This window comes from Sphaerodactylus townsendi, linkage group LG02, assembly GCF_021028975.2.
Source record: "Sphaerodactylus townsendi isolate TG3544 linkage group LG02, MPM_Stown_v2.3, whole genome shotgun sequence".
NCBI lineage: Eukaryota > Metazoa > Chordata > Lepidosauria > Squamata > Sphaerodactylidae > Sphaerodactylus > Sphaerodactylus townsendi.
Genome location: NC_059426.1, coordinates 66,122,074 through 66,135,388, shown reverse-complemented (window position 1 = coordinate 66,135,388; position 13,315 = coordinate 66,122,074). Strand labels below are relative to the sequence as shown.

The following is a 13,315-nucleotide window of genomic DNA, read 5'->3' as shown; positions in this document are numbered from 1 at the left end:
GGGGCACGACAATCCTTTTGCAGTTTTATTATCGAATTCCTTTCCTAATTATCCCCAGCATAGAGTTTTGCCTTTTCACAGCTACCACCATGCATTGGGAGGTTGACTTATTCCCATGGAACTATCAACTAAGGCGCCCAAATCCCTTTCCCTGGTCTGTGACTGATAGCACTGACCCTGCTGTAGTGATGGCAATGTGAAGTTTGGATTTTTTTTGCCCCTATGTGCATCACTTTTACATTTGCTACATTGAACTGCGACTTTTGCCATTTCTGAGGCCCACTCACCTAATTTATCAAGGTCAGCTTGGGGAGCTCTTAGCAATCCTTTGTGGTTCTCCACTGCATCCCTCACGTAATTTGCAGTATCATCTGCAAACTTGGCCACCACGCTACTGCTGCCACCCCTACTTCCAGGTCATTTATGAATAGGTTAAAGAGCACTGGTCCCAAAAGCGGATCGCTTAGGGGATACCACTCCCGACATCTCATCCATTGCTAGCAAGAACTTCCCATTTACACCCACTCTTTGTTTCCTGTTTCTCAACCAGTTTTTAATCCATAGGAGGACTTCCCCTCTTATTCCTTCATTGCTGAGTTTTCTCAACAGTCTCTGGTGAGGAACTTTGTCAAAAGCCTTTTGGAAATCCAAGTAGACAATGTCCACCGGTTCACCCCTGTCCACATGCCTGTTTACACCCTCAAAGAACTCTAGTAAGTTTGTAAGACAGGATTTGCCTCTGCAAAAGCCATGCTGACTCTTTCTCAGCAGGTCTTGCTTTTCTACATGTTTTATAATTTTATCTTTAATGATAGATTCTACTAATTTACCAGGAACAGATGTCAAACTGACTGGCCTGTAATTTCCCGGGTCCCCCCTAGATCCTTTCTTAAAGATTGGTGTGACATTGGCCATCTTCCAGTCTTCAGGGATGGAGCCTGATTTCAGGGATGAGTTGCATAGAGCACGAAAAGGTGTGCTTGTGTGTGGGGAGGGGGTAATACAAGAACCATCTATGATAGAAGCTGTGTGGTCAGGGCATGGGTCCAGGTTTGAGATAATCAGTTTTTTTTAGCTCCTAAACATTGAGGGTGTTTGCTTAAGAGCTTTTACAAGGCTACTGCCTTCTGGCAGCCTTGTGAAAAGGTAGGCTTCTAGCTGTACTCAATCGATCTTATTGATCATAGTGCTTTTACACTGCCTGGGATGCTTGATCTTCTAAGTGAAGCCTTATGATTTTGGTGACAAGGCAACAGAAAAGCATCCAGCAGAGCTGGGACGGGAGACAAAGGTCCTCCTTGGCTCCCACTGCCTCAATGTTCCCGCTAGTTTGAGCTGTTGCTCCTGGACAAGCCCAAGATGGGGTTTGCATATATTGCAGCTGCACATGTTAGGCTAGTGTTCTTATGTGGTGGCTGTGAATGAAAAGGGCCCGCCCCTGTCCTGTAGTCTGTGCCAAATGACTAAGGGCTGTGATTGCTATATAAGCTCAACCCAGTAATTATTGCTTCTTCCCAAGAGTCTCCTAAAGTTTTTAAAGCATACTTTTATATGTAAAGTTAGTGTGGCATTGGGTGGGAGGAGTGAGGGGGGGCATCAAGGTTTTGGACATCCTGCACTGATCATTCCTCTGACCCTGAGAATAAATTATCCAATTTTTCTCATGAGTTTCCAACTTTACTTTCAACTCCTAGTCAGAAAAGAAATCCAAATTATGTAACCAAAACCAATCTGTCAAAACTGATGAAAATTTGTATATATTATGCTACGACAGATTTGTTTTCCTTTAAGGTCAGAATGTGGATTTTTTTCCCTGTTAACCTGCAGCCCTTCCAGCTTCACCCAGCTTTTCTTGCCCTCATTTGTTCTGTCCATTTCCTCCTACTTTGCCTTCTCTCTTTACTGAAGCAACATCCAGATTTTGCAGTCAGAGAATACTGTGCATAATCAAGAGGCCTTCCTCTGCCTTTGTTTTTGGGCCCTTTGAAAATCACTGCTCAAGTTGAAAACTAGAATCTTGTTTTTAAATACAAGGAGAGATGAGATTCCACAAATGCAAAGATTTGAAGGCAATGATGAATGCATGATACAGACTGAATCACCTTCAACACGCTGGGTTTTTGAAAAAAAAGATTGGTCTCCTGTCTATATTGACTCTGGCTAATGTAATGGATAAAGCGCCCTCCCCGGATGGATTTATCACTGGGATGTTCAAGTGAGGCTTTCACTTAACAGTGAATTAAAAATGGCCAACAGAGGTAAGCGTCCTTCTCCCCCTATTCACTATTAACCGGCGAAATAGAAAGTTGTTTGGATTTAAACCAGCTGAGTTCTGTTGAAGTCTACAAGAGCAGAAACCTGCAGAACTACAAAACGATACTTTCAGCTGAAGCATAGCAATATGTGAGGCTGGAAGCGGTTGGAACTTCCTAGCTAGGTTTTTTGTTGGTTGTTTTTCCCTTTGTAAATAGCAGGTCTGAGGGATTTGATTTAGAGGGGGAAGTTCTACCCTCTATCTGCCCATGTTGTTTTCCTGATTTGAAATGGCTCTGTGAAAATATTCACTTTGGTACAGAGTGCCTGTATGTTTGCCCTACAGGTTCTAATAGCAACTCCACTGGGCTATTTCTGATTGGTAAAATGGAGTGTGTGGGGGTGAATAATGGCCTTGGGATTCTGATCACAGAACTCCCAAATGTCACATGTACTTTGGCTCATTGGATTTAGTTGTGGGCACAAATTCACCAGGACCAGCTTCCTCAAAGAATGCTGGCAGAGCTAAAACTATTAAATTTCTACTTGCTGTGGAACTTTTAAAACCACAGGAGCCCAGCCAGAAAAAGAGGGCAACCTTGTCCCCATTGAGCTACCTTATATCCACTAAGTTTAAAAATCACCACATTTTAGATGCCACAAAATCACAAGATTCAGTTTAACTCTGAAAGCCTTTAACTCTGAAAGCCCGTGCCTCTTAAGATTTCCTTAATTATACCCCAGTATAGTTAGTAGCACTCTGATGATGACTTTTAAAGGTCTGATAACATCATTGATTATATTATAGTAAACATCAACATCCAAAGTCAGACAATAAAACATCATTTCTGGCTTTAAGTATAAAGGAGGGGGGATAATCCATCCTATTGTATGGTGATGATCTGAACAGGTGAAATGGCAGGACAAAATTAGCGGCAGATATTCTTACTCCACGCCTAACACATACTTGGTGCCCCACAGTTCCTTGTGAAATTGCAGTGGGAGGGGGCTGTGACAGAATACGCTCTCTCCTGTGGGATCTATAACAGTTATGTTCATATGAGCACATTCAATATAGTGCTCAAATTATGGAGGGAAATGTAAAAGAGCATTTCCACAGATTGAGGGGGGGGGGTGATTTCTGTTGATTCCTCTAGAGAAGTATTTGAGGTTGGGCAAGGAAGACACTCCCGAGACTCTGGCTGTGGAACGTATTGGTAGATCAAAGCCATAAGTCCTACCTCTCGACTCCCCACAATTTTCATAAGCCTCGCCCCATGTCTTTTCCTATGAAGTTCTGTGCAAATTATTTATATAGAACATTCCATTATGGAAAACGTAGTGAGGCATTTATTGCAGCAACAATCTTCCCCTTCGTTCTTGTTATAGCTGTGAGAAGACAGGGGCCTGATTTTGGACTGACTTACCAGACACTCCTCAAGAAAGGAGAGATGGCACAGGATAGCAGTGAACAATTCCTTCTGCTTATTGAAGTTCCTTGGTTAGTGAACTGTCTGCACTGGTTTATGTCTACACTGTGGTAAGATTACATGCATAGTTGTAGTTCTGGGCTGAAACACCTCCCTAACTTAATTTCAGAGAAGACCCAGGCACTTCGTACCTTCAGTCTTTGCAGGGTTCTTTTGTATCCCAACATGGCTCCAGAGAAAGATCCTTGAACTTGTCTATGTTGCTGACTGAGGCAGCTGGGACACTGAAGGTGTGGCAAGACACTCTGAGAGGATGGGGCGTATGACCAAGCCCAATGTGAGGAGGTGTACTAAAGGTGAGCTGGCAGGCATCAGGCTAAAGAGAAATCCTACCTGGGGTCATAACATGGGGCAGATCCAGGCAAAGAAGACAAAGTAGTGCTGTGCCAAAAACCAGACATGCCTCCTCAGCCAAGCACTCATCCATCAAGAAACGTGTTGAAGAGGTCCCTGTAATAGACCTAGTTGGACCAAATCATGTCCGTGGGCATCCTCAAACGGTAGCGGGGGTGGGAGCACTCCCTAGCCCCCTGCAATTCAAGTTGGGCCAAATAATGCCTGTGAGCATCCTAAAACAGTAGCAAGGTGTGTGTGTTGGGGGTGGGGGGGAGCACCCCTTGCCCCCTGCAAGTCAAGCACTGGTTTCATCACTCAGAGTAGACCATTAATTTTCTTTAGGGTACCAGTTCATCTGCAAGTGGAACAGCAATCCATTTCCTTAATGGATTTCTGCACTCCTCTGTCCTTTGTGTGAGGGAAAGAATATTGATTATGCACAAGTTCAAGGGACCTTCAGAGAATAGGCAATGCGCTTTATAAATAGATGGACTCCAGTTGGCAGGTGTGTGGAAGCCTCTAAGCATATTCAACCCAGCCCCCAAGTACACAAAGGTGTTTAACCACGTTCATCAATTAGCACAAAGACAAAAATGGGCAAGATTCCTGCTGGGGCCAGTGTTCGTCGCAAAATATAAGGCAGATGTGGTTTACACGCCAATTGAACTTGCTTGAAATAACTCTAGACCCCTTGAAGTCATTGACTAATTGAAAGAACCTTGGGATAGCTGGGAAGGTCTTTTGTGCTTCAGACTTCAGAGGAACTCTACCAATTTAAATCCAGGTACTTTTGACTTTATTGGTTTGAGGCTAAGGCAGGGCAGACTAGTGGTATAATAAAAGTATCACCTGCACCATATGGAAGTGTATTCAACTACCATCTCTGATGACAAAGTTATGTTTTTCTAGGGATCTTCTGCTCAACTGGGATGAAATCAACAGGTGCAACATTCTTAATGTTGAATTTCTGTCTTCCATGTAGCTGCTATAATCACACACGCGCACACACACACATACATACACATACCCTGTCGGAAAAGAACAGCAACCATAAAAGTTACAGAACTTCAGTCAGAAACCAGGGAAAAGTTGGAATGGGGCATCTGTCAAGCTTAGAAAGGGGCATGTCCAGTATTGCAGTGGATACCCATAATTTTTTCAAATATCAAGGTTTCAGCAAAACAAAGTAAGGATTCAACTGGGCACAAAAGAGGAGGAAAATATTGCTGGAGGAAGAAAGAAATTTCATGAAGCTATCTGTTCCATGGTTAAAGAGAGACCCTGATTCTTGAATGTTATAACTCCGACTCCAGTAGAAAAAGTAAGCAGTCTCCTGCACATGAGCCTAGTCACTCAAGTCGGCCCTCCCAACTGGCACTTCACTATAGGGTCAGCATTTGGACTCAGAAGCACTACAGTGGTCACCTGTAAAAGGGGTCATGAAGCACAGAGTAAAATGCTGGCAGGATAGGACTGCCACTCTCCAGGTGGGGCTAGAAGAGCTCCTGGCATTACAACTGACCTCCAGATTGCAGAAATCAGTTCCCTTTGAGCAAACAGAAACTTCAGAGAGTGGACTCTATGTCACTATGCCCTGCTAAGCCCTTTCCCCTCCTCAAACCCTGCCCTCTCCAGACTGCACCCCAAATCTCCAGGAACATTCCAACTTGAAGTTGAAGTTGACAGCCCTAATGAGGGAAGTGGCTGTGTGGGTTTATTGACACCCTGCAATACAGCAGGATTTATAGCAAGCCTTATAGATATAAATTTAAAGGGTCACTGAGGCTCTTATCAATATATAAGAGGCCTACAGGATGGGTATGTTGTTCTACTTCCACTAAACCTTTATATTTCACCCCATCTTAAACGGTTAATGTTATTGCAATAATAGGATTGGCATAATCACTTTTCCCTGCCCCAACCTGAGCTCAATAGTTTGGTCTGTTGTTTTAACTACTATTTTTATTTAGATAAACTGATCTGTAAAGGCCTGAGCCCCCAGATGTGCAAAGGAGGCGAAACAGTATTTGGAAGAGAATGGCATTTCATACATTGCTAAATATATTGCATCTGTAAAGATACCTGAGATAAGCAAAAGAGGAGTTTTGAACAGAGTAGGAATATCTGTGTTGAGAAAATGGCTTTGGCATAGGGAAAGAGCAAAGCAAGATGATTGGATCCAACAGACAAATACTTGATGACCCTTGGGGTCTCTTCCAACTCTATGATTCTATGAGTACTGCTGTAGCCAAGCAGAATCTTTGTAGATACGTTTGTAGCATCTTTCATAGTTGCAGTGCCATTTCCATACCAGTTGCATTTCAATAGACTTGGAGCAATGTCCAGCAACTTAAAATGAAGCACAATTTTTGGAGTACCACATGCCTCTTTTCCTCTTGGCTAACTTGCTTGTTGGTTTTCCACTCTCAGGGCTGTGCTGCTACCCCCTGCTACCTTTTTCACCCAGTAAATGTCCCCCATGAGATTGTCACCAGCCTTGCTCCTTTGTGGCAAAGAGCTCACAATCTCTTTCACTTCCCTTGAACATTTTGTCAGCGAGAGTTTTAAAGCAGTTGGGTTTAGATGTTGCAGAATCAGGCTAAAGCTGAAGAGTACAAACCCGGCTGTGAGCAAGCAGGCAAGGTTGAATTGATATACACAGTTAAATGGGTAAATGTGTGTAGAGCATCATGATGAGAAACATTTAGGGAGGCTATGTTTTTGACATCTTTGTAGAACACCAGGTAATTTATCTCACGAAAAAATTCCTTTGATCCAGACGTATCTTAGCTGGGATAAGAAAGGCTGTCTCAGACCCAGCTTACGCTATGTAGTTTTCCATATAAAAACAGTAGGCAACTGTTGGGAGTTCCTTGGTCATCAGATGTTTGATCAGAAAGGCAGTCTCATAGGGCAGAAAAGAAGAGTTTGTCCATTTTTCCATTCTGAAGGTAGTCCTCAAGAAATTAATGCTCCATGCCCTTCATAGTTCCTGATTGCTTGAGGGCAGATGCATATTCACAGAAGCACCCATAGTACTACGCTTGATGTTCCATCACGATTTCCAGCTGTACACATGAACGGCCTTCACTAGTCAGCATCATTAGCAAATTCATATGTGGATTTTGATGAGCAATGCCTCTATTATGCATACATGTTACCATTGGAAACTTCAATGTAAGCCAGGATAGATCTACAAGTGGTACAGGACTACAGAGAAACAGAACTCCTTTGCTTTTTAGACTGTTGTGATAAATTTGCATGAATCAAAAAGCACAGATGCACAGGCATGTCACTCTTGCTCTGGTTTGTGGAGGGACCCTTTTGCAGCAGCTGGCTGGAGCCCTTTGGCTCATGTATTGTTGTATTGGGGCCAGACACTTCCAAAAACAGTTTGATTTGTCTGCTGGCTGACCCTGCTTCAAAGATTGCAGCCAGTCCAGTCCGACTTCCATGACCCAATGAGAAATGCTGAAGCAGAACTCAAACAAAAAGATGCTCTATTGTCCTGGTTTAGTAGGCAAGGTTGCTGAAGGAACTCATACTGTTGAAGAGACATGTCTGCCTGGGTGCAAGTTTATTTCCAACGTACAGCAGCCTAACTTGTTCTTGGTGCACAATGGAGGTAGATTTGATATAAGTGAACCACAGCAATAAGCAGACTTGGATGGTACGTCGTATTGAAGGATTTGGTAATCTGTGCAAATCACAATGTAAAAAAAATAGCAAAATTATTTTTTAAAAAAATAAACAGTATAGTAGTGCAAAGTAGCATCTTCTCTCCAGTCCAGTCCTTCCAAGGAAGAGCAGAAGAAGGCAGGCAGAGTGCTGTGGTGTCTTTCCACAAGGTTCTTGTCCACTCTTCCCTCAGCTACTGGTAGGAAAGAGAAGAGTTGCACTCTGAGGGGTAGCAACGTGATCTAGTCAATCTCAGTGGACAAATCCACCATTCGGATGTGGACAAAAAGAGATGCTGGTGTGATCCCTGTGCCATCCTTGGAAAGAAGGTGGATGTGGCGGTATCCTATATGGAAAAGAGAAAGGAACCATTTATGAGATTACCTTGTACTGAGGAAAACTAGTAGTCTATCTAGCCTAATAGAGCTGAAGTTGACTTGCAGTCACTCTCTTAGAATTCTGACAGGGTTCTTTATCACCCTGCTGCCCTAGATCAAAAATAATTTTTTAAAAACTGATCCTGGAACTACCACATGCAAACAATGAGTTCTAGATCCTCCACTATGGTACAAACAGAGGAAACATTGTTGTTTCTATATACAGCTTCCCCCTGATACCCTCAGTCTTTTATCGTATTGCTCTGTTTCTCTGAGACGTTTGGATAGTTGGGAATGGGGACACAAAACTTTGCAGCTTAACCTGGGGATAACAGAGATGGACTAGATTCAGTTTTGATAGTGCACTAACTAGTCTAAATACCAAAAAAAGGGAATAAACCTGTCTGTTAGTTCATCCTGAAAATGGAATCACACAAAGGTTTTTTCACCGCACAAAATAACTTTCAGACATGTTAGCGATTCAGATTATAAGTTTTATTAAGGGTCTTTAGTTTATTAGATGTTCATGCCACCCCTCTCCTTTTGGGCTGCTGATTTGCTTTGGAATTACAAGCAAAATGGAGTGCAGCAACCCGCTGTGTGCTGCCATGTGATGCGGTCAAGTAGCTACATTCTTTTTGGCGGAATATAGCTTACATTACCTTCCCAGTCTACACAAGTAATCTTCTCTGATACTGTCTTTTCAATTGCTTAGGCTTACAGAAGCAAACAGATGCTCAGTTGTTGGTGGGAGACTCTTATCCATACAAAGAAAAATAGGGCTACCCTAGCAATGTGCCATCAAACCAAGGAAGGAAAAAGATGCCAGGTGACAGCTTTATTGTCTTGTAAAGCCTTTGTGTTTCACTATGAAAGCTTCATTTGGGGGATCAGAGTTTCTTTGTGTTATAGAGAGCATCAGCACAAAGAAACTCTGGTCCCCCTGATGAAGCTTGTGTTGCAAAAAGTGGGGGGGGGGGCTTTATAAACTCTCATATGGCAATCCTACGCTAGTCTCATGTAGCCAAGGAGACACTCACCTGCTTTGACACTAGTAAGAGGGATTGTGTACTGCCCCACAAAGTCATTCCGCGATGCCTTGTCATAGTCCTCCACCACAAAGCGCACAAGTGCTAGCTCTGGTACCCTCACTTGGAAGTGAAGAGTCTCACCCCATTGTGGGTTAAACCCTGTCCAGGAGAAAAGGCAGGTATGAATGTGTGAATCTCCATGTCTCCTTGTGCTTTCCCCCAAGCCTCTCTCAGTCTCACACAACTCCCTTTCCTAGTACCCTTGTTTGGCTTCCTACCTAACTAGGGTTGCCAACTGCCTGAAGAAAAACGTCCTATCTTGTTAATAAAGGCTTAATAGGACGTTATTCACTTTTCGTGTTATGAAAAGCCAATTTCCATGCATTTAAGCTCTCTTAAAAGGACAAGACATTTTTCTGTAGGCAGTCTTATACCTAGTCTTTCCCACCCAATTTCCCACTCTGGAGTTCACTTTCCAATGAATAGCAGGTAGGATTGTGGGGAAATGGCTGACAATTTGTAACTCCCAGACTGAATGTATGTCTCTTTCCTGTGCAGGTGCTTAAAGTATAGGTATAGTTTTGGCAGGAATCACAGTCCTCTTGGCTTGAGAGTCACAACCTACAGCCTGCAAGAAGATCTCCTGGCAGAGAGAGAGGGAGAAGGAGGGAGAAATAATCTGCTTTGCATGTAGAACATTTCTCCTACCTTCTCTTGTTTGTTTGTACTTCATTGCACTTTTATTTTTTGTTGGAAGACACTTTGATTCTCCAGTTGGAGAGAAACATAGGATATAAATGAATAAATTTATACAAATTAAATTAAACATCACTCACCCCTCTTTGTACTCCCTTATGAGAGAAAGGAGGAGTGTATGAGAGAAAGGAGGAGTTCAATAAACCACTATGTTTGTAGTCTGAAACCTGGCAGATTAGCTTTCCTGAGTTGAACCTTCCTTTCAAAATGGCTCTGAAAGTTTCTAGTCTTCAAGAATTCAGAAAAAAGTATGAAAGATAATGAGTGTCTATCACATTGTTTATCCTATCCTTTTTACAAGGAGCCCAGAATAGTGGATGTGATTATCCTCCTTTATTTTATCCTCACAACTCTCCTGTGAGACAAGATTGTCTGTGATTGGCCCAAGGCCTCTTAACGGTCGATTATTCACAAGGTGCTTGCTGTATGGTGGAGGCGTGGTGGAGCTGCAGCAAGATTTCTTATACAGATATATTTCGTTGTGGCCCCATTTTCATTTTCCGCTTGTACGGACGTATTTCCTCTAGCCCCGCCTTCACTTTCTAATCTCCCCGCAGCAAGTGAGAGCACTTGTAGCACGAATTTAATTTTGCTTCACATCCACAGCAGCTGTGGTTGCCAGTGGGCACAGCTTTATCCTGGCCCTCTTCCCTCCACCTACATTCAGCCTGCTCATGCTGCTTTGCATGCTTCCTGCTTCTCACAGCCATGGGTCTTCCCAGCCTGCCTTTCTCAGGGGGTTGTTCAGTTCAATGAAGAGGAACAAATGGAATTGCTTTCTCCTTTGGCCATGAGCTGCCTGCTCCACCTCACATTCCCCTTCAGGCTAAAGAAAAGAAGTTCACTCACACAGCTTAGCCAAAACACGCCAACCCCTGCATTCTTTATGATAGATGGATAGATCGTCATTTTGACAGAATAAGAACAGAGTGTTTGGAAATCACAAACACTTCTGCCCTGCACGAGTGGCAGCTGCAGGGAGTGGGGAGAGAAAATATTGGTCCTAACTGAGCTGTAGCAAAAATGTCCTCTGCTTTGGTAGCATTTGATCCAAGGAATTTCTTGACTCTTTCATTTGTGTGTGTGGGGGGGGGAATTATTTGTGGAACAGTAATATGGATAAAAGTGCAGTTTAAAGGCTAAGCCAGCAGTTTTGACAACTACCAAGTATAGTGGAATCTGTGCCTTTAAGAAAAGTGGATGGGCAGAGTTAAGAGAACCAGGTTTGGAGAGTTCTCTGCAGAGAAACTGCAGGCCCAGCAGAAAGTGCCTCCTCACGTGTAAACAGAAAAATGCCAGGAGACCCAACTGTGAGCCAACTGCACATAGAAGAACCCTGGAAGAGGCCCCCGACATAACTGTTCTATGGGTTTTCTGCCAATGAGTTTTATAAACAAAAATAAACAGGATTCTTGCAGGACTTTAATGAGTAAAAGTGGACAACTAAGAAGCAGGGAGTCTCAGGTTTTGTAAGAGAAAATTGAAAATTCTAAATTCCTCTGTGTTTGAACATTTCAATCTCCCTTGAAATTTTGTTCACGATTCTCCTTCATAAAGATTTCAAAAGGAGAATCCATCATGAAAGTAATGAAGTGGACTTCATTAAGAGATTCATAGAATCATAGAGTTGGAAGAGACCTCAAGGGCTATCAAGTCCAATCCCCTGCAATGCAGGAACACATAATCAAAGCACTCCTGACAGATGGCCATCCAGCCTCTCTTTAAAAACCTCCAAAGAAGGAGACTCCACCACACTCCACTGTCGAACAGTCCTTACTTTCAGGAAGTTTTTCCTGATGTTTAGGTGGAATCTCTTTTCCTTCACCTTGAACCTATTACTCCTGGTCCTAGTTTCTGGAGCCACAGAAACAAGCTTGCTCCCTCACCAACATGACATTCCTTCAAGTATCTAAACATGGCTATCATGTCACCTCTTAACCTTCTTTTCACCAAACTATACCCAGCTCCCTAAGTCTCTCCTCCAGACCTTTTACCATTTTGGTTGCCCTCCTCTGGACCCATCAATATCTTTCTTAAATTGCGGTGCCCAGGACTGTACACAATATTCCAGGTGAGGTCTAACCAATGCAGAATAGAGAGGTACAATTACGTCCCTCGATCTAGACACTATACTCCTATTCATACAGCCCAGAATTGCATTAGCTTTCCTGGCCACCACATCACACTACTGACTCACGTTCCGTTTGTTGTCTACTAAGTCCCCCAGATCCCTTTCGCTGGTAGTGTTGTCAAGCCAGGTGTCACCCATCCTATATCTGTGCATTTCATTTTTTCCTCCTAAGTGTAGTATCTTACATTTATCTCTGTTGAAATTCATTTTGTTTGTTTTGGCCCAGCTCTCTAATCTGTCCAGGTCATTTTTAATTCTAACACTGTCCTCTGGGGTATTAGCTACCCCTCCTATTTTGGTGTCATCTGCAAATTTGATTAGCATGCTCTCTATTCCACCATCCAAGTTGTTGATAAAAATATTGAATAGCACTGAGTCCATGCCCCCATGCCCCAAGTCAAATGAGAATTTGGGATTTCTTACTTCTTAATTGCCCTGACCTGGGTGGCCTGGGCTAGCCTGATCTTGTCAAATTCTGGAAGCAAAGCAGGGTTGACCCTGGTTAGTACTTGAATGGGGAACCACCAAGGAAGTCCAGGGTTGCAGTGGCAAATCACCCTTGTCTTGAAAATCCTATTTGGTCACCCTAAGTAGGAGTGACTTGACTAAATCCCAGTAAAGTCAGTAGCACTAGTTAGCTAATGCAAGTAATTTACCAGTTTGTAGTTTTAAAGCGGATTTTGATACAGTTAAGTTTCACTGGATTGTGGTCAGTGCAAGCTCCAGACTGGGAATTTAAAAGAAGCAATCTTCAATTGTCTTTTTGTTGCTCCAACTAGTTTGCCCTGCATTTTTTCTTTGGCCTCTACTACTGTAATTCTTTCCATAAATATGAATTCTACAAAAATTAAAATACTGAAGTTGAAATCAAGCAGGTTTAACAAAAGAATATTCCATGGTGTAATCTCATGGTAGAATTTACTCTGCTCCATATACAATTTAGATGTCTTTGGCAAAGATTACACCAGGCAGCTTATTCGTCCATCTTGAACAGGTGAGGTTCATTTGCTTCATGAGCTGCCACATTTATAACATATAATCCCATCAGCTGTCACTCAGCCTAGTTGTTCTTTATGCCAATTAATAAAGTAGCGTACCATTGTTTTCAATATATTTGGTCTCCCGCTTGGCATTATCAGCTGGAATCCCATGAATCTCCACCCGCACCAGTGGATCCACAATGGAGCCTTCTTTGCTGTTGGGCACTTTGGGGAGCTGCTGACCACTAATCACCTGGAGAATAAGATCACATGAGCATGAAAG

General features: G+C 42.9%; 1 protein-coding gene across 3 annotated transcripts in view; it reads right to left on the bottom strand.

Moving 5' to 3' along the window:
- Positions 1-6,030: 6,030 nt before the first annotated feature.
- The window catches only part of PLCD4 (phospholipase C delta 4), a 49,280-nt gene continuing 41,995 nt past the window's right edge, over positions 6,031-13,315 (bottom strand). For all 3 annotated transcript variants that reach the window (XM_048486779.1, XM_048486781.1, XM_048486780.1), the window contains 3 exons: positions 13,150-13,285; positions 9,175-9,324; positions 6,031-8,103 (listed from right to left, as the gene is read on the bottom strand). In XM_048486779.1, coding sequence (XP_048342736.1) covers positions 8,000-8,103; positions 9,175-9,324; positions 13,150-13,285 — 390 coding nt within the window. In that variant the 3' untranslated portion in view covers positions 6,031-7,999. The remainder of the gene's footprint in view (positions 8,104-9,174; positions 9,325-13,149; positions 13,286-13,315) is intronic.